Below are 24,764 nucleotides of genomic sequence, written 5' to 3'. Positions count from 1 at the left end.
ATGTCTTCCCTACATGGCTGCCAAATCCATCTGTACGCGGACGATACTGTTTTATACTGTATCGCTGATTCTGTTCAATTTGCCATTGAGAAACTGCAACTTTCCTTTCATGCACTGCAACATTCCTTCGTTAATCTCAGACTGATACTTAACGCAAATAAAACGAAATTTCTGTTATTTTCAAGATCCAAAAACTCAGACTGCAGCAATCTGCATATCTCTACTATCAATGGTTCAAACATCAAAAGGGTCATAGAATATAATATATATAGAATATAAAATACCTTGGCATCTGGCTCGACGACTAATTCACATTCAATCACTGTATCAAGAACCTTGTTGACAAATTAAAACAAAAAATTGGCTTTCTATACAGGAATAAACCCAAATGTCCCCAACCTGTGCGTAGAGGATTGTTGAATCAACTATCTACTTAGTGTTAGATTATGGGGATTTAATTTACAGAAATGCCGCTGCCTTCACACCTAGGCTTTTAGACTCGGTTTATCAGTCAGCCCTGAGATTTATTACTGGCAACGGCAACAATACTCACCATTGTATCCTCTATGATAAGAGATGCATTAATCACTGGTATCTGTATATCTATAAAGCCCTGACTGGAAACTTATCATCATACATCACATCTCTGTTACACTGGAACTCTGGTCCACTTCCAACCTGTTCCAGTGACTGTCTGGCTCTTCAGGTACCTCGTGCCGGGACTGAACCTGGAAAGACGGCTTTTAGTGTTACTGCAGGAAGCTCTTGCGATGTGACCTGAAACTGAATACTCTCATACCTCTTGGACACTTCAGGAATATAATTAATAACCGTTCACTGCCTGTCTGTAACTGTTTTAACTGATTTTGTTGACTGTGTATGTTTCTTTGTTGTTTGTTTGGGGTTTTTTTTTGTTTTTCCATGTGTTTTTCCCCATCAGCCTCATCTGTACTTTGTATTTAATACAAATAGGCTAATGTTAGCATGCTAGCATACCAAACTAAGGTGGTGAAAATGGTAAACATTATACTATTCTATACTTTATTTGATGGACTCTCAGGAGATTAGCCTTGAGCTAAAAGAGACCTAAATAAAAACCCGCTAACCATCAGCTTGTTAGCATTGTCATTGTTAGCATGCTGATGTTAGCATTTAGCTAAGTATAGCCTCACAGAGCTGCTTGTGCTCCAGAAAGCATCACTACAGACAAATTACAGTTTTAATAACCTCAGTCTGGAAGTTCAGTCGGCTTTATTTGTCAAAGTGTCTAGTGTGAATGAAATTAAATAGAAATATGTCAAAAGTAAATAACAGCTGCATAATTACATCAAATTTAAGCAACATTAGAATTTATCTCCCTACTGCTCTCACTGTGAATGAAGAGCTTAAATAGTTTGCTGAATTATAATGATGGATATGTTGTTGTGAACTGTAACTGTTTTGTAAGATTAATTATAAAAATCTCCACTCCACACTTTTTTTTGGTGGATATTCTTAATAAAGCTGTTTTAAACACCTAATGGCTGCAACTAAGTGACATATGGTTCAACTTAAGGTGCCGAAATGTTAATGATAAAAAAGATAAGTGTATATTAACAGAAGGGCAGTTACATACTGATACATATTGTTCCACTGCATTTCAACAGTGTTGCAAATATATTTTGTTAGAGGACATATAGAGACATTTTAAAGTTTTTTTAATGCCTGAATGGAGGTATAACAGGCCTGATAATTACTTGATCCCTGCTTTAAAATGTACCTTTGAGCATCTCTACCAGATGCTGCTCTGTAGCTGGACTCTGACTCCTCTAAACATTATTCTATGGGGTCTTTATTATGTATGAGGTGGAAGAGAAATGTCCAGGACAACAGTGAGCTTTTAGGTGAATTGGGGTTGTAGCCTACATGTAACACACTCCCACAGAGACAGAGGCAGAGAGTCGGTCTCAGGGGACGACGGGGAGGTTTTCCATTTCACAGATCATGTGAGCAGAGAGAGAGAGAGAGAGAGCGGGCGAGAGAGACGGCGTCAAACATGTCAGTACTTCCCATCAGAGGTGTTTGTTTTTCAAAATGTTGCTACTGAATCACATTTTTTCAGGCCTATAAACTTTAAGGGACATTAGAAAATGTGTTTATAGATACTATCATATATGCAAATGATGATGCAGATTACTGCTGCAAGTCATTAATAAGTATTTAATTCTCTTTGAAGTAAATTCTGCCTTCACAATGAAAACATAACATTCGTCAAATCTGCACATTCAAAAAGAACAAAAAGTAGATAAATACAGTATTACAAACACTACTGTTGAATATTTATATAAACATGCATTGAAACTACTGATGCTGTTTAAAATACATGATTAAATATGATCAGATTTTATAATATATAACCTTTATTTAACAAGGTAAAAGTCTCATCTAGATTAAAATCTCTTTTCCAAGAAAGCAGCATAAACATTATTACAACAACACAAACACACAAATACAACTGTCACACAATACAGACGAGTGAACACAATATCCAGTTCATATGCAACACGAGGTCGAGGATGAAAATCTGAATGAATGGTAGTCATAAAGTAGTCAGCAGGTAGTCATTTATGTGACTCATCATATTATATAACCAGTAACACCAGTATCCAAGTGGAGCGATACTGATATTGATATTGACAACACAATATGTTAAATGACAAGATGTTTCCACATGTTTACTGTTGTTGCTGCGATTTAAATCTAAAACTTTTAACAGCTAAGCAGTGTCATCAAGGCAAAGAGAGTTAATCTGAGTAGCACCTTTAAACAACGAGTGAATTAAAATGATTTATATAAGGCATAAAAGGCATTAAGAAAAGATTTTGGCTCATATAGATAGATAGATTAAGACCAAATACTTGGTGCTTGCATTTTCTAAAATGTGAGAATTTGAGGCCTTTATGTGTCAAACATGATAGTTTAACTGAACAACAACAAAACAAGACGTCAACATGAGCTCTACGAAATTATAATGAATATGTTTTCAAACGATTCATCGAGAAACTAATCAGTTAATAATTAATCGATAATAAAAAATAATCGTTAGCTGCATGGGCCTTTAATTTGAAATCCTTAGCCAGAAGCAGCAGACCTGTTGTGAGAATGGTTGGCATGGCAACGGAGAGATTAAGGAGGGGGGGTGGTACCTTTCCACGTTGGAGACCAATGACGGGACAGGTAGCAACAGGTGAGCAGGAAAAAAAAACACACACACCACACACACACGCACGCACGCACGCGCGCACACACACACACCACACACACACACACACACACACACACACACACATACACACACCACATACACACACACACACACACACACACACACACCCCGGGGGAGGGAGGGGGAGGGGGGAGATCCTGTGTGACTTGACGGGGAACTAAAGCGCAGAGGAACATTTCACCGCCGCGGAGGAAACTGCAGCTGATCTGGATTACAAACAATATTCCCTCTACAAGGATTTATAGAGTTCTGTAATCTCTCTGTAATCTGTGTGTGTGTGTATGTGTGTGTATTTATTGTAGTCTAGTGTATTGTGGATTATTGCTCTGCTGATCCACCTGTGTCTTCTTTGCTGTAATGTTTCTGCAGCACCTGTATCGCGGTGGATAGTTTAATTAATTAGAGGACTGCCTGCCTGTTTTTGTGGGTTTAACTTTAATCCCGGTCCTGCTGACTGCAGCACCATGATCAGCTCGGAGGGCCTGCGGCCGGCCACGAACGGCAGAAAGCCGCTGGGTAAGCTCGCCTCCCGGCTGGAGGAGGTGAAGAACCCGTGGCGGCAGGTCTCCACGCTGGAGCTCAGCCACAACGAGGCGGCGCGGCTCGCCACGGACGCGCTGCTGGAGCACGGAGAGAAGGAGTACCGGAGGGTGCTCACCGAGGAGCGGGAGCTCAACTTCCTCTCCCCGCTGGAGATCCGCTACATCACCCAGAATGCAGCCAAGACAGGCGGCCCCGAGAGCAACGGCACCGGCCCCAACGACCGGGACTTCGGGGACGGCGACGCCGTGTCCGAGCTCACCTCCGGGACTTACTTCCCGATGATGTCCGACGAGGAGCCGCCGTTGCTGGAGCTCGGCTGGCCGGACTCCCCGGCGAGATACGGACCGTCTGAGACGCAGATCTACTTCCAGAGAGACAAGTCTCACAACGTCAAAGACCTCATCAGGTCCCTCATCAACAAAGCCAAAAAGGTGAGAAAACACTGATGTGGATCTCAAAAACATGAGAACAGTTTATTACAGCATCCAGTCTGTGAACAAAAAGTAATAAATACATTTTTACAAGTATAAAGTTGTATTTAGAAAAGGTTTTATGTTAAAAAAAATACATACTATCTATATCTACTTACTGATTAATGAAAATATTGTAGTGGTGACCCTTTACGTAAACAAAAGTACCAGAACATGAATGTAAAAATACTCCATTACAAGTAAAAGTCTTCTGAAGTATATGGTTTATACATGATTATACAATTCTATATGACATTATTGATACTGAAGCATCAATGTGTAAGCAGCTAGTTCAACCATGTTATACACTTTACATCCCCGACTGACAAAGTTCTGACACACAAATTTGTATTATTGTTTTATAAACTTTCCTTTAATCTTTGCTGTTGTGTGAAATATTAGAATATTTGACCTTTTGTTCATGGACCTGTAAGAGTTATTGAAGTTATTGATTGAAATGACACCATGTGAGAAGTTTAGAGTAAAAATGTGTGTTTGGTGGAGCTGTTAACAGCTCACAGACATGACAAAGAGACACAAATAGGTCTACACGTGTTCTTTGTAAGAGGTAACAAGCCAGAGAGGTTGTCAGCCAAACCACTGGTTTAATCTTTAATGTGTTGTATTTAATAAGCTCATCATGCATGAAACAAAACTTGAGCTGCAAGAAGAAACTGTAGCTGTGAGATAAGAGTAAAAAGTTTAATATTTCCTTCTGAAATCAGGTATAAAGTTGCACAGAGTATAAACGTATACCTACATAAACACTAATCTGTCAGTTAATCAATGGTAGAATATGAGTCAAGTGTCTGGGAGCGTAGTAGTGTACAACATATCATTTACTTTAAATTAGTCTAAATGATGCTGTCACTCCCGTACATATGATGTAAACACTTCTCCGCGCTACACCTCAGGGGATTATAGCAGCCAAAGCTTCAGCCAAAAATAAGATTTTAGTCCAATTTTAAAAGATTTAAATAGCATTTCTAGTGTTTTTCATCAATCACGATGACACCACTGGACACAAACAGGAAGATTAAAGTCTGTTTTTCTTCTTGTTCCTTCAGTTGGATGTTTTTCTCTGTGCAGAGTTTCATTTGCTGAAGGAGGAAAGTTTCTCTGAGCTCATCGTTCAGGAGCCCAAATGAACATTAAAACATGTTTTTCTTTGCTGTAATCATTCCTCCTGTTCATACCGACCATTAGAAGATCCCTTCATAATGTATTTAAAAGTTTATCTGAAGCTAATATGAAGCTTCAGCGTCCAAATGAGTCAAATCAAGTAGATATCTTTCAACGTTAGTCTTTTTAGTGCCAAAGTTCCTCTTTTTGTTACTATACTTCCACCTGCAGCTCAACAGGGAAACACAAAGAGGGAATTTGATGCTAAAAAGACTGTAAATGTGTCAGATATCCACTTGATATGACTAACTCAGACTGCTGAAGCTTCACAGAGACTTTTAAATGACTGTGTGGACACACTGTGGATTTTATCCTCCATCACTTCCATTAAAGCACATTTGAAGGATCTTTTAATATCCAGTATGAACAGGAGGAATGATTACAGCGAGGAAAACCTCTTTCACTGTTCATACGGACACCTGACTGCTGCTTTAACACACATGTGAAAAAACTGTGAACCTGTCCTTTAAGGCGTGGACGTATGAGGATGATATATGACATCAAAACCAGTTTGGCAGCCAGTCATGGTCCAGTATGCGACTTACACAAGTGGAAACTTAAAACCTCCACCACACATTCACTTGAAAATCAATCAATCAATCAAACTTCATTTCATACAGGTTGGTGCAGTTTAAAATGTTTTACAGATGACGAACAAAACAAAACTGACACAAGAAATAAAACTAGTTGAAACAATAAAACCAGTAAAATACATAAAAGTAGTAGAACAGATTATATATAAGAGGAAATAAAATAAAATAAACAACCTGCTGCAATGATTAGCAGCACTGATGTCTTTTACTGTGGTGGAAAGTAAATAAGTACATTTACTCAAGTTCAGCACTTAAGTACAGTTTAAAATCAGAGATTATAGGATAAGTCCTCGTCTTTGTAACATTAAGTCTCAGCCCTGTTTTTGTTTTGGTGCCTCGTGTTGCCTTTTGGCACCTTGTTAGCACTGTTTGTATGGATGAGTTGACAATAAAAGTCTCTGGAGTCTCGTTGATGGAAAAGTTCCAGCTGACTCGTGTAAGAACAGGTCTCAGTGTGACTTCACTGAGAGTGAAAACAACTTATATACTGAGATGGACTTTCAGTAATCAAACAAACATCACAGAAGACTGTTTTCTTTTTTTTGGTTTGTCATCTCCGCTGTGCAGTGATTCATGTGAAATCTAAATGATGACCTGTAACACTCAGGTTGTGATGTGATGGAAGAACCCACAAGAACAAGGACATTTCTTTCTTTCAACCTACATAAAGTTGAAATTCAACGTGATGCTTGAGAGAGCTGGGTAATGATATGGAAGGAAGTTTGTCTCTGTGGGTGTGAAGGTTGGCAGGTGAGAAGAAGCCCTGCAGGGAGGGAGGACACCTGCTGCATGGAGGGAGGGGGGCTGCAGAACCAATGCCAGTTATAACAAGACTACAGTCAAGCTAGTGCTGGTACGCTGATGTTTAACATCTTCAATGGTGGAAAGTAACTAAGTACAATTTTGAGGTACTTGTACTTTACTTGAGTATTTCCATGTGATGCTACTTTCTACATTTCAGAGGGAAATATTGTACTTTCTACTCCACTACATTTATTTGACAGCTTTAGTTACTTTTCAGATGAAGATTTGACACAATGGATAATATAACAAGCTTTTAAAATACAACACATTGTTAAAGATGAAACCAGTGGTTTCCAACCTTTTTGGCTTTTGACGTCTTACAAAAAGCAGTGTGTAGTCGGGGTCACATTTCACATGTCTATGAGTTGTTAACAGCTCCACCAAATAGTGATTTTTCCCTCTAAACTTCTCACATGCTTTCATTTCAATAAATGTTCAAATGATCCAATATTTCAGCAAAAATCAAAGATTAGAGAAAAAGTCCAAAAACTGAAAACAGATTTGTGTATCAGAACTTTGTTTTTTCTTCTTTCCTCTCCCATTAATCATCTCACCACCCCTCAGATTTATCTGCTGACCCTTTGGAGGGGCCCGACCCCTAGGTTGGGAACCACTGGACTAAACTAGCTAACTGTATATAAAGTAGTGTAAACTAGCTCCACCTCCAGCAGCTACAACAGTAACATGCTGCTCTAACACTGATGCTTCACTATTAATAATCTAATGATGTCATATATAATAATATATCAGTCAGAGGGACCAAACCACTACTTTTACTGCAATACTTTAACTACATCAAGCTCATAATACTTATGTACTTTTACTGCAATACTTTAACCACATCAAGCTCATAATACTTATGTACTTTTACTGCAATACTTTAACCACATCAAGCTCATAATACTTATGTACTTTTACTGCAATACTTTAACTACATCAAGCTCATAATACTTATGTACTTTTACTGCAATACTTTAACTACATCAAGCTCATAATACTTATGTACTTTTACTGCAATACTTTAACTACATCAAGCTCATAATACTTATGTACTTTTACTGCAATACTTTAACCACATCAAGCTCATAATACTTATGTACTTTTACTGCAATACTTTAACTACATCAAGCTCATAATACTTATGTACTTTTACTGCAATACTTTAACTACATCAAGCTCATAATACTTATGTACTTTTACTGCAATACTTTAACCACATCAAGCTCATAATACTTATGTACTTTTACTGCAATACTTTAACTACATCAAGCTCATAATACTTATGTACTTTTACTGCAATACTTTAACTACATCAAGCTCATAATACTTATGTACTTTTACTGCAATACTTTAACTACATCAAGCTCATAATACTTATGTACTTTTACTGCAATACTTTAACTACATCAAGCTCATAATACTTATGTACTTTTACTGCAATACTTTAACTACATCAAGCTCATAATACTTATGTACTTTTACTGCAATACTTTAACCACATCAAGCTCATAATACTTATGTACTTTTACTGCAATACTTTAACTACATCAAGCTCATAATACTTATGTACTTTTACTGCAATACTTTAACCACATCAAGCTCATAATACTTATGTACTTTTACTGCAATACTTTAACTACATCAAGCTCATAATACTTATGTACTTTTACTGCAATACTTTAACTACATCAAGCTCATAATACTTATGTACTTTTACTGCAATACTTTAACTACATCAAGCTCATAATACTTATGTACTTTTACTGTAGTAGGATTTTTCATGCAGGACTTCTACTTGTAATGGATTTTATTTTTATATTGAGAGGATCTTTAATAAATGCAGCCTGTAATAAGTAAAACATTATGATAGTGTTGGTCTCCTGTTAATGGAGACTGTCAGTTGGGTGTTTTTGTTTTTCATGGATCCCACCTGACTTGAGTTCATTCCTCTCTCGACTGGTTTGCTTACAAACAAATGCCGGCGTCCTTCCTGTTTGATCAGCTCTTATCTCCGAGCGCTCGCTCCGTCTCTCAGTCAGTCAGTCAGTCAGTCAGCTGACCTCAGATAGGAGAAGTTTACATGCAGTAAAATGAGATGAAAGCAGCTCATTTATAATCATTAACTCTGATTAAACTGACTGTTTTTGATCAGCACTGTACAGCACTGCAGTGAGTTCATGACTTTTATGTAACTTATATAAATATGAGTTTATACTGAATGATGCTAAATTGTGTCATGATCAGCAAACTGATCACAGAACAGGCAAATAAGAAACAAAGCTGGTTTTATTGGCTCAGCATGAGTCAGCTCTCCACTTCCTTATTCTTATATGTATAAATAGACTTGTTTTATATTCCTGTTATCTGATACTGTGGCTAATAAAAATAAAAACATTTTTAGCTTATGATATTTTCTATAATCTGTAGAAAAACAAGTTGGAGGAGCAGTTCTGTGTCGGCGCGGCGCTGACGTTGACCTCTTTGCAGCGTGTTTGTGCACAGTCAGCAGCTTTGAGATCAAATGACACTGTGAATGCAGCTGATAAACGGCTGTTAGCAGAGCTGGACATTTGTTTGTTTCTCTTATCTGAAGTTCAGATTAGAACAATAAACGAGCTTCGACCTCGTCTGAGTACTGGAGCGCATCATATTGAAATGTTTGCCCCCCCCCCCCCATATATGGAATCCCTTTAGAGCACTTTGCTTGTGTCAGGGAAACACTCCCAACAAATAACTTTTAAAATATTTGTATGAAACAAATATTTGTATAAAACCCACTATTTGTGCTTTGCAGAATAATGTATTTGTATTCAGGCACACCCCTAATATATGTATATATACGCCTGCAGGCATGAACATGTCTGCACGTGTCTGTATGTGTGTGTGTTTGCACACAGCCACGTGCACATGAATACAGTCTTGGTGTGTGTAACATATATCATACCTCTGTTTCATTTCAGTGCATGTGAAGAGTTTATTTGTTAAGTGAAAAAACACTATTTAAGTTAAATTAATGTCCAGAGACTCCAGATCTCTGGAAGTGTTTTACTTTCAAGCTACTTGTATTTTTTAAATTCTAAATTCTTGGTAACATAAAGTTGTAATTAAAAATCCCATCTGGCCGCTGGTATCATTTTCTTTATCGAAAACACATTTTTACGGAGCACAGGAGGGGCCACGGAGAAAGGAAACTAATTAGTGCTACTTAATGACTCTGTTTTGCCTGTTAACCTCTTGCAGAAGGCCCCAAACATATTCAGTCATCTGGAGGTTTGAAGAAAGCAACAAAGATGTTTCCTCTGTAACATCAGTTACTTCCTATAACCATGACGCTGACGCTGAGTTTTTATGAACTGTAGTCTTTTATCCTGTAGAATCATTTTAAAGGATCTCAGAGATATCAGTCTATCAGTGTTGTGTTTACAGTAAGAGAGAGAAGCGTAGTGACGGTCAATTCTGTTAAATCAAGAGCACAAATTAGTTTGTTTTTTTTCTCCATGGCTCCTCCGGGCCTCCATACATTTTGCACCCACAGACACATTTTAAAGGATGTTTTAGTAGAAATGTTCTTGAATGAAATATGAAGCGAAACATAATAGCAGAGCTGCTTTGATGCTGATGATTGATTATTCAGTCGAGTATATATTTTATATATTAACAGCCCAAAACCCCAGTTTTACAGTAATATAAAACAGAGAAAAGAAGCTGAAAACAGAGAATCCTGGGTAATTTTGGTTTAAAAAAGACAATAAATTATTATAATCATTGCTGATTAATGATCAGCCATCTACTGCTTCTCACCTGCTAACGTGATTGGCTGCTGTTTGTCTTCCACAGTGACCAATGAGGGACAAAGGATGCATTTATAAGCAATATGAAATAAATATACAGTCTATGATGATGTAACTTTGCAGAAAAGTTGTTGCTAATCAAACCTGTAACCCTGTCAGTGTCAGCGCTGCTATGAAATCTTCATGTTACGCTGCATGCTAACATCTCTCCGGTCTCCCCCCTCGCCGCTGCAGGTGATAGCGCTGGTGATGGACGTGTTTACAGACGTCGACCTGCTGTGTGATCTGATGGAGGCGTCCAACAAACGCAAAGTCCCCGTCTACATCCTGCTGGACGAGAAGAACCTCAGCTACTTCACAGAGATGTGCTCAGCGCTCGACATCCAGAACTCACACCTGAGTGTAAGTCGCATACACACTCCAGTTTTTTACTTATTCAAACATTTAGTGAACGTTGACCCAGACAGACGTACAGTATCAGACCCCGACTGAGTTAATACACGTCGGCTACAGACACTGAAGAGCTGCTGTTTCTCTGGTTCAGCAGCTTTAGGCTGAAAGTTGGTGAGAAAATGCAAAAGGTCACAGAAGGAAGATGATATTATGAGGATTTTCTACCAAACAGTGAAACCAGTGAGATCTAAGCTGATTCTTTAAATTAAATAATTGTTTTATTTTTATGAATGGCAGCCACGCTTTAAGGATGGCAATATGAGTTTATTGGTTGGTCCACCACTATGGTTCAAACTGAAATATCCCACCAGCTATTGGATGGATTTTGTACAGACATTCGTGTTCCTCAGAAGATGAATCAGCTGACTTTGGTGATCCATCTCGCGCCATCATCAGCTCAAAATTTCATTACATCCGATACTTTGTTTTATGATAAAATACTTCCAAAACTAATGATATTCCATCAACTTCAGCTGTTCTTTGTGTTTAGCGCTAGTAAATGTTAGCATGCTAACACGAACATGGTAAAACATCAACATGTTAGCATTGTCACTGTGAGCATGTTTGCTGCTGATGTTGATGGCTGTGTTTAAAATCACTTCCTCGTTCACTTAAGCTGTTCTGTTAGTACACTTTCATGTAGTACACCGTGTGCACTACGTGCTTACTGGCGTAGTGTGCGAATTTTGACAGGGTAGTGTCGTCTCAAATCAAACACAGCCGTTGTGCACTTACCGGAAATGATGATCGCAAATTAGCATTAGCTAGCGTTAGCATTTGCGTTATCGTTTGCATCATTGTGTGTGCTACTAAATCACTACAGACTGCTAAATTAACCCAAAAAACATACTGATGGCTTATATCCGACAACAGTATAGTGGTGCTTAGTGCTAAAAAACACATGTATATCTTACATTTGTGTAATGCGGCGATGTTCACCGTGGTTACAATGTACCCGGCCGCCATTTCCAGTTTGAAAAGTGGTCCCTCCCCTTCCGCTACGTAGCCAAGATGGCGACCATTGAGGGTGAGAAGTGTCCATAGTTCCACACTCAACTTTTTGACCATTCTGAGTGCACCATCCGGGTTCTCACAGTGCACTTTATTTCCCATACTTCTCAGTGTGAACGCACTGATGCACTCAAAATGTTAAGTGTAAGTGCAGAAGTATGCGATTTGAGACACAGCATTATTCCCTACACAATAGACTAGAGCTGCAACTAACAATTATTTTCATTATCGAATAATCTGTCAATTATTTTCTCAATTAATCAATTAGTCATCAATTAGTGTCAATCATTGTTTCCCAAAACCCAACATGATGTCTTCAAATGTCTTGTTTTGTTCACAACCTAAAAGATTTTCAGTTTACTTTCATAGAGGACAAACGAAACCAGAAAATATTCACATTTAAGAAGCTGGAATCAGACAGTTTTTCTTAAAAAATTACTCAAAACAATTTATTATCAAAATAGTTGGAGATTTAATTTAATAGCTGGCAACTAAATGATTAATTGACTAATCGTTGCAGATCTAATTTATTACAGTATTTTGCAAACTCAGCAGTTTAGTCGTTTCTACACTCAGCTTACAGAAGTCACACTGGAGTGTCAACAAGAGGAATGAAAAGACTGTGTGTGCGTGTGTGTGTGTGTGTGTGTGTGTGTGTGTGTGTTAAGGTGGGACGTGTAAAGGATCTTCTTGTTTGCCTGCTCCATCATGTGCTTTGGCAAGAGTCACTATAACCTTTCGTCTGTTTTGTTCACTCTGCTGAAGTGTCGTAAAGATGTAAAATCTGTTCTGGTGCATGCGAGACAAAAGACTCTTCTGTAGTTTTAATGACGGTTGTGGCTTTAGACTGTCTGACTCATCCACTATTTTAAAGTTCAGTCAGGACGTTCACATTTATTTTACCGTTTACTGAGACAACATGCGTGTTAGTGGCTCTGGTCACGTGATGAAGTGGAACAAATCTGAGCAGCTTGACAAAGACTGAAGAAGACACATTTAAAAAAAAAAAAGAACAACTAATCAACTGAATCTGCTAATGTAGAGGAGGTTCAGGGCCTGAAAGCAGACAGCAGTTTAGCAGTGTTGCTGAATGCAGACTGAATGAATTAATATGGAGTCATAAGGCTGCAGCTAATGGGGTTATTTTTTCATTGATGAATCTGCTGATTATTTTCTCTATTTATCATTTTGTCTGTAAAACATCTGAAGATTGTGAAAAATGTCACAATCACAATATCTCATAGCACAAAGTGACGTCTTAAAATGTAAATTTAAACATAAATATAAACATAAAATAACTACATGACATAACTAGCATTACTGCTACAACCATGTGACAATTAACTACTGCCTAGTCCATTAGCATGATGCTAACACATAATGGGATTTACCATTAACATGCTAACAAAAATTAGCATCATGATAATATCTTTTAACAAACGGCCAATTTGTACATACTTCACATGTTGAACATTATAAAACAACATGTTTATACTCACAAACATATATTTCACGTGCTGTGTGGAAACCAACTGGTTCACGCTACTCACTCATTCTGCTTCTCCACGCTTTGCAGCTACAGCAAGCTCAAAGGGTCAAAACTCAATCTCAGAATTCAAAATTGGTTTAAAACACAGCCACCGCTAGGTGAAGACATTGTATCCCAGTCGAGGGGCAGCACAGGTGTTTTTGCTCATTCGTTAATTAAGGCTGCAACTAACAATTATTTCCATTATTGATTAATCCATCCGTTATTGTCTCAATTAATCGACTAGTTGTGAAATGTCAGAAAATGTTGAAACATGGTGAGATATTAGGATGTCCGAGCGTTCTTGAACACACCTCTCATAGCAGCAGGTGACTTGATGCTGAAGTTGATTTTAATGGTGCAATGAAATGATATAAAACCTGGAAGAAAAGAAATAAATCAAAAAAGTTACAATTTTAACTTTAGCAGGATTCTGTTGTTTAGTCCTGAATTAGATCATTTTCTGTTTTTTTCCTTCGGTGAGCCTCCGTACTGTGTGCACACTTCTAACAGTAAAACGTGTGTTTGGTTGCAGAACATGCGTATTCGCAGCGTGTGCGGGGACACGTACTGCACCAAGAGCGGCAAGAAGTTCACCGGTCAGGTCCTGGAGAAGTTTATGATCATCGACTGTGAAGAGGTCATCGCCGGGTCGTACAGGTGAGCTAACAATCATTAAGCATGTACTTAACCTTCTCACTTCTGTCAGTTCACCGTTTTTGACGTTTCAGTCGTGTCCAGATAACATTATTTACAGACTTTAAAGGATTAACTCTAAAAACATGAAATGTTCTTTACAGATTGTACTGTAAGTCATCTCGTCACTATCGACTCACTAATAAAGGTATAAAATGACCCAAAAATACTGAAATTTCTAAACTATCAATGATTTTGGTTTGCTGCTGTGTTAGCCACTAGCGCAGGAGGACAGAGTAGAGAGCCGAAGGGAAACAGGAACTTATATTTTCTGTTCCAGATGTAAGAAAACCTCATTAAAAATCTCATTAACATTTGTAACTCTGCTAATAAGTAAAAATCTATCTCAGTAGCTGTGTGACAGGATCTGTGTCACAAGTTACCAGCAGAAACTGCACTGCAAGCTAGGGGATGTAAAGTTTGACAGATGTGGGTATTTACCAGTCAGGGAGGGTTTTTATGAAAAAGGCTGTAGTGTTGCATTCTGGGAATTGTAGGATGCAGTGTTCTTGGACTAAGTGTCAGGATATCTCGGCCTCTGCTGCATATATGTGAGTGCTTCATACAACCTCAGTGTGTTTCCATGTGTAAAAAGTTGAATAAAGACTTTTTTGTCTCAGAGGACGCTGTGTGAAATCTGATAGATTGACTCAAATGATGTCACTTGAGTCGTTTGGGGCTGAAGACGACAAGTTTGATAAAAATCTGTGGAGTTAGAAAGAAGTGAAGTTAGCAGACCTTTGTAGCTCCTCATCTCTGCACAGTCGAGTGAATCGAGACGAGTTGCATTGGGAGTAAATTAGGCGGCAGGTTTTTACAAGGAAGAAGATGTGGAATAAAAAAAGCTGCATCAGTTTTGATCCTTGTGTCCATCATGAGTCTGACGGTGTTATAAGAATGCAACACTTCGTCGGTGGAGAGCTCAAGGCTGAAATGAAATGAAAACAGATCACAGACTGATGATGTGTAGCTGTAAGAAACTGTGTAGGTGGACTCTTCCTTTTGTAAGAAAGAACAGAAATAAAGAGACAAAGTATGAACATAAAAATAAGTGTTTGATAGCAACAGAGTCTGTGGAACGCTCACATTTAACAGTCTGACATTTACTTTGCATCCCACCTGATAAGCAGTTACGAACACGACATGCGGAGTGGAGGATTACAGGAGGAAGCTCTGGGACCTTTTGCAAATGTGTCTGTGTGGAAAAGCTTTGTAACAATGCTGGTGTTGTGCAGCCGACTGACTGCACTGTATCTGAAACCGAAAATACCTGAGTAATACCTGTAATTACAGCTACGCACTCAGCAAGTAAATGAAAGTAGAAACTCTGAACAGCAGCGGCTGCAGACACGTTTAGTGAGAGCAGATTTGAATAAACAGTAACAGAAAGGATCTCACTGTTGGACGTTTTCATAGAAATTTCTCCTTTTTCTACTTTTCTTTCACTTTAACTACAGCTTTTTGTGTTGTCATGGTTTCCTTTAGGGATGCCAGTAACGATTAGTTGATAATTGATTAATCTGCCAATTATTTTCTCAATTAAACAATTAGCAACAGTTAAGCATGCCCATCACAATTTCCTAGAGCCTAAAGTAATGTCATCAAGTGTCTTGATTTATCCGACCAACAGTCCAAAACCATAGACTGTATAAAAATATGGACGTAGTTACCGTGACGACACCCGTTGGTTTCTGAAGAGCGGTTTTGAAGCTCAAAGCGAGCCGCTCCGGCCGTCGCCATCTTGGCAGTACGTGACTCTGCCTAACTCCCAGCCAATCAAAAATAGGCAAAGAGGCGGGCCGAATGGCTGAAACAAGCCACCTAGTGGCTGGCGGACCTGTCACTCAAAGCAGCCATGTCCTTCATTATGCATAACTTTACGGTTTAATAAAATTTAAACAGGTGAGTTATAAAAAAATTCACCTCCCGTACAGTTGTCATGAAAGAGGAAATTAGCTTTAGAGACCAAAACCGTTGTTTGTACCAGGCTGTGCAGGGTGTGAGGTTGGGACTCGTAGCGTAGCGACCAGGTTACATCTCCGTCTCTCTCCTCTGCTCCGCTCTGCTCTCTGTCTCTGTGTCATGGTGGACGTATAAAGAGCAGCAGGTCTGTGTGTAATCGATTAATGGTTGCAGCTCTAGTTTCTTTTCTTGATGGGTGTGATGTCAATATTTTAAAATATATATTTTCTATCTATCTAGCCGTGATATAAAGATCTGAAGAAAAAAATGCTTGTGTGTTCTGTTAACGGATTCATCCTCAGCTCAGACTTTGCTGTTTGCACTTCAGTGTAAACATGTACTGTAGTGTATTAATGGAGGTGCTGCTCAACTCTTAACAAGGGAGTGTTGATAATGACAGGTTTGCTTCACGTAGGAAACTGTTTCCGCTCTCATTAACAGGAGACTATTATTAGTTTTTTGAGCTTTATGAAATCACCTCACAAAGCACATTTACTATTTGACATTTTAATTACACTTCTCTAATTACCTGTGTGCCTCTCGGGCCCTGTTCACACCTGGCATTAAAATGTGTCTTTGATGATCTGATCAGCACTAAGTACAGCTCAAGACGCGTTTGGATCTGATCACTCAGACCACGTTTGCAGGTTGTCTGGGCCGCGTTCTTTTATCAGTGTGTTCTGAATGTGTCCTGGACCACACTGAAAGGCCGTCTACTTAACTGACGTCCTCTGCGTAAACAGAGGTATGTCCTCGTTTGCACGCCAACAGTGTCATATTAAAGTTTGAAACAACAACGTTTGCACGCCAACAGTGTCATATTAAAGTTTGAAACATCCACGTCTCACAGGCCACCTGCTGATTAAAATGAAGGAGGTTAGCCCTGAAGTTAGCGACAACGGGTTAGCCTAACCTGACCAGGCTCACTTAAGGTGGACTGACCTTTAAGGTGGACCAGCTATTCTCATTTTAGTGACAATTTCTGCTGCTCCTGACAGAGAAATGTCTGTCTGCTGAGTCTCTCCTCTTCTTTGCAAACAGAAATGATGTACGTGTTTATTTGCAGAGCGGGGAAAGGATCACAAGTGGTCACTCGAGACACATGTGGAGACACATATTAATACCAGATGTGATCCTCTGACTGCATCAAACCTGTTACTGTTGCTTCTAACAAAGACATTATCACCTCTAATGAAAGACGACCCTGATTATAAGTCGACCAGCTTTTCCAACACCTGTTTTTATTTATTTATTTGGATTTCCATTAGCCGCTGTTACCAGGACAACAGCTACTCTTCATGGCCTCCTTGAACATTTTAAATAAAACAATGCTACAATAATGTACAGCTGCAACAATTAGCTGATAACTATTAAACTAATTGAAAGCTATTTTGATAATCTACTAATCATTTTGAGTCATTTTTTAAAGTGTCTTCTGGTTTATTTAGTCCTCTGTGACAGTAAACTGAATCTCTTTGAGTTGTGGACAAAACAAAACATTCAAGGACGTCATGTTGGACTTGTGGGAAACGGTGATCGACATTTTTCACCATTTTCTGACATTTTATAAACCAAACAACTGATCAATTCATTGAGACAAATAGTTTTGTTCCTCTCAGGGAGGTCAGAGGTCAAAGCTAGCCACGTAGCAGCTATCCTTCACTCTGGCGAGGCTCATATTTACCAACTTAAAGTCAGATTTGATTGTTGAGCAATGAGTTTGCTAATTACAAGATCAACCAGCAGCTTATTCATATCGACATTAAAACTCGGTGACAAATATTTGACGAAGGTGATTTTCATACCCACACACATTTTTGCATCTTTGTACAGTCAGTCACCTGATCGAGGTGTGTCACCAGCTTCCTACTGGTTTCCTTCCAAAGTCACATCGTGTCCCTTTTTTATCCTTCCTGGTTCTGTCCACACAGGTGGTTTTTCTGATTATCGTATTTCCCTTTTTACTGTGAGTGTGTTTTTATTCGTGGATGAAGCGAGGTTTCAGCTGTGTGTGCTAACCTGTATGGGTGGTAGAGTCAGGCATGACAGGTTGTGAATGTGGAATGAAGGGCGAGGTCTGGAGAGGCGCCAAGTGGCTCAGTCAAGGCAAATGTTGTCTTATCGCCACAGCACGCCTCTTTCTCCCTCTTCTGCTATCTTCAAACGTCCATAAGTCTCTTATGAAACCTATGAAACAGCCGGATCACACTTTGATACCCGAGGAGTGGCCGTTCCAATCGATTTGAAACGGATAAACTTATTTGAAAAGCAAATAAAAAACACTGATTCATTGATATTTAGTAGATATGGCTTGAGAAAGTGTGAAATCTCTTTATAGTTCTACACAAAAAATAAAGTGAGTCTGATCTGATGCTTGTATTTACACAGCAGCAGAAGATAATAGTGTTGATTTAATATGTATCCTGGTTCTAAAGTATTAAGTTGATCAGTTTTAAACTGTTGATCTGACATGAATGAGAGTTTAACTGGTGAATGCGACTATTGAAATTGACGTGACACGATTAGAGCTCGACAAAATGAATCGGCAACTATTCTTATAATCACTTTAGTCATTTTTAAACCTGCATTAATTGATGTTTTGTCCACTAGTTTTCAGCAGAAACAAGTAGTGAACACTGACACATCATCAGCTTTAAGTTGATATGTTGAACTTGTTAGCAAACACTTGCTTATTTCCACATCCAGCAGTTATGGAGCAACATTATCATTCATTCGGAGTCGTGTTTCTGTTCACCTGGTGAATGTGAGTCCAATATTCACTCTCTTTTAGCTCTGTTTTTGGTCTCCACCGACTCCTGAGGGAAATATCTGGCTCTTTAGCTGCTAAATGCTCCACTATGTTCACCAGCTAATCTAGGCAGGTACAGTGGCTTTCTACAGCTTTTTCTCTGAAAACGACGCTATGAGAGCGCTGAGAGTGAACCGGAACAGTGAAGTTGCAGCTGGACAGATAAACAATGAGCTGAAATTCACTATAAAGCTCCGTAAAGCCGTTACACACTGACAGATCAGACTGTGTTATTATAAAAATACTGATTATAGCTGCTTTAAGGATAAATGTCAAATATTTGCTGGTCGCAGTTTCTAAAATGTGAAGAACTTTTATGTGTCATACGTGTGTCACGTTAAACGACATTTTATGGACAAAACAATTAAATCGATGAATCGAGGAAATAAGCGTCAGTTGCAGCCCTTCACACGACCAGCCAGAGGGAAGACTTCTCACTCTGTGGGAGCTGTTGGAAATATATTAGTTATGAAATGAAGTACAAGCTGAATGTTATCTGTAAAGCGGTTTTTCATTTTTTATCACAAGTGTTAATAAATTAATGAATTAATAAACAGTTATGGGGAAAAGCAGATGACAGTATAAGTGAGCTTATCTTGACATGATTGGCCTTCCATAGAAACATGACCCAGGTTTATAATTTAATATTACTTCTGTGGTAAAGTGAAGATAGATTTGAGTGTCAAACACGACCTTAAAGCAGGTCATAAAGTGATTATATACAGCTGTAAGACGAGTCCAACCTCCTCCCTTTATAAAGAAAAAAATACCTTACGGTTGATGCAGTGGAGGCGTCTTCTCATCGCTCCCCTTCAGAACATACCAGGAATTTCACTTGAGGTGAAATCTGTCAAACATATTTGAGCAGTGAGTGATTGATCACAGAGGAAAGCTGCCCTGCAGGTTCCTCAGAGCTATCTGGCTGCTGTGAAACACTCGTCCCGTCTCAGCATGCGTCCCCCGCAGCTCAGCAAGCCGCTAATGGCTTTGGAGTTATTTAAATGTATTTTTTTAAATACATAAGTATATAAATATTAAATATGCCTGAGCTGCATGTGGTTTAGTCTCTGCAGAGATTATTAAAGGCCCTTCATGATGTTGTTTGAAAACACTCTGAGGATTAGAGTCATGTTCTTTTATTATGTTTTGCAAATGAAAGTTGATTCGTTAAATTGGATAAATTTGAAGACTAAATAGCTGCTGGCGCTCTTTACGGGACAAGTCAGCGCAAATGCTGAGAGGAAGAACTACTTCCTGCCAGTGATGACGTCAGATTGGTCACACAAGCCCGCGAACGTCTGTCCGTGCCGTAGTCTTTGTTCACGTCGTCCACTTTCATATTTCGGATCTGATTCAGCTCCAACATGTTCAGGTGGATTTTAGAAGTTGACATTTGAAGTAAAGAAGGAGAAAAAGAAGTGAAATCCTGCTACTATAGTTTGTTTACGTAGCCTCCAAAGCAGGAGGAAGCTTCCTGAAGCTGACCAATCAGAACAGAGTGGGCTCATCAGGAGGCGGGGCCTTAAAGAGACAGGAGCTAAAACGGCCTGTTTCAGACAGAGGCTGAACTGAGGGGCTGCATAAAGGACCAGTATATGATAAATAAAGAGTTTTTAACTGTAAATCATGTAAAGATATTCCAGTAGAGCCCCAGAATATAAATACAGGGTTAGGGTTAGGATACAAATATGTTTTTATATTTTGTTGAAGTTTGAGTTTCCTCGTCCTTCCGACGCTGTCAGTCAGTACAGCTCGTATGTTCCTGTAACTCTCAGTCCTCTGTTCAGCCATGAAGGCATCATTATTATTATTATTACTGCCGCTCAGGCGGATGTCACCGGTGTTCGTGCACCTGTTGTCTGGTCGATAAGCTGATGAGTCACCACGATGACTCAACACTGTCCAGGAAATTGTTAAGAGTCTATCTAGGCTGATCTGCAGTTTTATCAGCTGTAGGCGGAGGGAGATAATTTACACAGAGACAGCTGGCAGTTACAAATCTACATCACAAATTTGTGTTTTTTTTAATACTCTAGTTTTATTTATTTTTTGATATTTTTGTATTAACAAGCAGCACAACACATAGAACACATTATCCTTCCCTATTTACCACCGGGAGCCTCATTTATTGTATAATATGCTCTGTAAACATATCTGTGAATTGATGGACTGTAAAAATGTCAGATATCTGATATGACTAACTCAGACGGCTGAAGCTTCATATTAGCTTCAGATAAACTTTTAAATAGATTTTTGCACAGAAGGAAGGGATCTTCTAATGGTCAGTATGAACAGGAGGAATGATTACAGCAAGAAAAACATGTTTCACTGTTTATTTCGGCTCCTGACTGTTAATTTAAGACAGACTTGAAAAATTGTGAACTTGTCCTTTAAGGGCCGTTTCTCTCTTCTCTCCTCTCTAGTTTCACCTGGCTGTCGGCTCAGGTGCACAGCAACATGGTGATGCATTTCTCAGGTCGCATCAGCGACAGCTTCGACCGGGAGTTCCGCTGTCTGTACGCCGACTCGCAGATCATCGACTGTTTCTACAACCCGGAGGAGGAGGGGATGCCGTACTACCCGTCGTACCAGGCCATGATGGCGCCCGGCATGGGGCTGGGGCTGGATTTACTCTCTGACAGGTACCGAGAGGAAGTCCTGTTACTGATAAGATGTTTTATTTTCTTATTATTACTCAAAGGGTCACCGCTCTTTGTGACGAACCGTTTGTTCATTGTGTTTGTTGTCATGCTTGTCATCTGTTTAGCTAGTAAGACAAATGTATCCTAATGCTTTGCTTTTCCTGGTTTTATCCTGGTTTGTTTGTGTTTAGCATTTTGTTACATTTACATCTTAAATCAAGACAGACAAGTATGTTTACATTCAGTTTTTGATTATTAATTTAATCTTTAGTTTTCTTGAGTTAAATGTAGGACGGCAACTAACAATTATATTACATTTTCAATTTATCTGTCGATTATTTTCCCGATTAATCAACTTGTTTGGTTGTTTTGCTGAAAAATCAGTGTTTCCCAAAGCCCAGCATGTCTACAACCCAAAGATCAGTGTTGCCAACAAACACTAATGTGCATATTTTTAAAAATCCAACTAAAGACAAAACTGACTCTAACTAGTTGTTGTAGCGTTTTTTCAAGCAGCTATATCCTCAATATGCATCTAATCTTCTTGTTTCATCTAATCATCTACCTTTTAATATTATAAAACTATTTTAAGCAGGCTGTTGCATAGAATATAATGAAGTATGTACAGATGGATGATCCAGACACTGGAATAAACTCACCGTTTGGTCTGTTCTGACCAAACAAAATCAAACTTAATTCATTTAGAAAAAAAATAAAAGAGGATTTCCTCAGTCAAACAATGGGGATCTGTGATTGGTTGGTTCGTACGCACATTCACAGTTCATTCACATTTCTGTCTGGCTGATGATTGGTTGACTGAAGGTGCAACACTGCCAAAAAAGTAACCAGATAATATCCACATTTGAGGAACTGGAACCAGACTCGAACTTACCAAACTCACCACGCTTTACTCAGGAGTCAAACACTTCCGCTGACATCATCAGTGATGTAAGGAGAACATCCACGTAGCTGTGTGCATGTGAGCCTTAAGTCTGTTGACCTTTGACTTCTTCATCATTTCTATTGTTGCTCTGACTAAACTTCCTGCTAACGTTTGAAACAAGGACAAACATTCACTGTTTGATTAGAGATAAAAACGACGACTGATACTGGATTCTTAAAGGCCGATAATATAATTAACAGTAAGAAAAAGATAAGAATATCAGCAGCTGAACAAAATAATGATCTGTCAGTAAGGCTGCCTCAAACGTGCTTATTAAAGAGTTGTGATTTTTAAAAACATAAATATATTAAACTTTGATTAAGACAGTCATACATTCAAAAAAAATTCAGAAATTCAAACTATAAAACATTTCTGTGCTGCAGTTTCTTATCATGTATCTGCCAGCATGTATGACTGGAAAAAGCACAGATGAAATCATGTTTTCATATCTAAAATATTCATTTAATACACAAAATATCCAAAACCCAAATAAATACAAAACACACTATTTTATATTATGTGAATTTCTGTTAAATTCACGTGTTCTTTTGTAAAGTAACAGCATATACTGATATGTTGGCCCCAGTAATAACTGCAGTGTTTTATGTTTTTGTATTTGCTATATTGTTTTATGGTTGATGGGTTTATAATGTGTAATATATACGTATTTAAGTAGTTTTATAAAGTATCTACAGTATGTTCTGACTTGAGTTTGTCTGTGTCTGTATCTAATTTCACAAATAATAGATTTCCTAACCTTGTTTAAAAAAGTATTCAGTTTGCTGATCTTTATTTTCTCTCCGTCCTCCGGCAGGCAAAGGGAAAAGGTGTGCTCTGAAAACTCCAGCAGCCAATCGAGTAACAGCATGTCCAGTGTGAAGGCCGCACCTGGAATGACCTCCAACACGGTGTACAAGGTCACTCAAGGTCACGACAAGACGGAGCTCAACGGTAACTCCCACCTCAGCCCCGAGAGGAGAGGCGGAGAAAGAGGAGGACAAACCCCGACACCTCAGAGTCACGTCACACCGGCGCCACGAGTCCCCGTCGGCAAAGGATCCAATCACAGCCCGGTTCCCGATCGACCGCCGCAGAGCTACGGTCAACCAATGGGCATCGACTGGAGTAAGCCCAACCCGGGGGACATCATTAGATCGAATATAGGCGGCACGTCGTCCAAGTTCCAGGCGTTGGGGTTGTACGACCACAAACCGAACAAGTTCCACAGCGCCGGACTTGCCCCCAGTAACCCCAGCCAAAACCTGAACCCCAAGACCCCGTCACCCTCCCCGGCCAACGACAGCAAACTTGCCCCCAAGCAGAGGACTTCCTCCAACCAGTTCCTCAACAAACTCCAGGAGCGCTTCCTGCCCTCCTCCAGCAAAGACAAAGAAACCTTCAACTTCCGGAGGCCGCCTTCCCCTCACAGCTCCTCGCCCTGGGGAGGACCGGACCTCTGCCCTACTGAGCCGGAGAGCCAGCAGAGCCCGCCGCCGCCGCTCTCCCCGCCCGTGCTGATGAACCGGCATGACCAGAAGCGAATGACGCTGGGCCACAGCAAGCTGGACCTGGTGAACCATTACAACAAGATGAAATCCAAGCAGGTGTACAGTCGCTTTGAGCTCAAGAGCTCGAATTAAACTGATGAGCTCAGACTGATGTCATCTGCAAACATTCTCATCCAGACTGCGTTCCCTCTGTGTCTCTTTTTACATGTTTATAGTGGAGAAAAGTGTCCTTGGTTGTTTTTATAAAGTCCTTCGTCTGTTCCTGCGTTTTTCCTCCGTGATTCTTGAAACCACGTCGCCTCTTTTATCATGTGAGGAGACATTTCAAGTACAATCGGGTTGTGACTCTTTGTGGAGTCATGGTTTACAAAACACATGAAACAAATTGTACATTTACAAAATTAGTCATTGAAATTGATCTGATTTTCGACACCTGCTAGCTTCCTGAATCATAATTTTTCCAAAAGAAAAAAAAGGTTTGAGCTAAAAGTCTCAAATGTTTTATATAAATCAGCGTCCTAACAGACACATCTGTCAAATATTAACATGGCAGCTGAACTGTGT

General features: G+C 39.2%; 1 protein-coding gene across 2 annotated transcripts; it reads left to right on the top strand.

Annotated features, from left to right (window-relative positions):
• Window positions 1-2,442: 2,442 nt before the first annotated feature.
• On the top strand, window positions 2,443-24,461 carry fam83c (family with sequence similarity 83 member C). 2 transcript variants are annotated; one of them, XM_042404331.1, is made up of 6 exons: window positions 2,443-3,226; window positions 3,726-4,239; window positions 10,883-11,050; window positions 14,176-14,300; window positions 21,531-21,749; window positions 23,507-24,461. In XM_042404331.1, the coding sequence occupies exons 2-6, from the start codon at window positions 3,730-3,732 to the stop codon at window positions 24,330-24,332; spliced, it is 1,848 nt and encodes a 615-aa protein (XP_042260265.1). In that variant the 5' UTR covers window positions 2,443-3,226; window positions 3,726-3,729; the 3' UTR covers window positions 24,333-24,461. The 2 variants fall into 2 exon arrangements, with proteins under 2 accessions (XP_042260265.1, XP_042260264.1); XM_042404330.1 differs by having other exon boundaries at window positions 3,635-4,239.
• Window positions 24,462-24,764: the final 303 nt, after the last annotated feature.

This window comes from Thunnus maccoyii, chromosome 3 (genome assembly GCF_910596095.1).
Source record: "Thunnus maccoyii chromosome 3, fThuMac1.1, whole genome shotgun sequence".
NCBI lineage: Eukaryota > Metazoa > Chordata > Actinopteri > Scombriformes > Scombridae > Thunnus > Thunnus maccoyii.
The sequence above is the reverse complement of the archived record's forward strand: the minus strand, read 5'-3'. Positions and strand labels throughout refer to the sequence as shown.

Bases quoted from the DNA above. Each gene is read 5' to 3' on its own strand.
- fam83c (XM_042404331.1), top strand. From the start codon at position 3,730: ATGATCAGCTCGGAGGGCCTGCGGCCGGCCACGAACGGCAGAAAGCCG. The intron at 14,301-21,530 runs GTGAGCTAACAA...TCTCCTCTCTAG, and splicing joins GTCATCGCCGGGTCGTACAG to TTTCACCTGGCTGTCGGCTC. The intron at 21,750-23,506 runs GTACCGAGAGGA...GTCCTCCGGCAG, and splicing joins CTGGATTTACTCTCTGACAG to GCAAAGGGAAAAGGTGTGCT.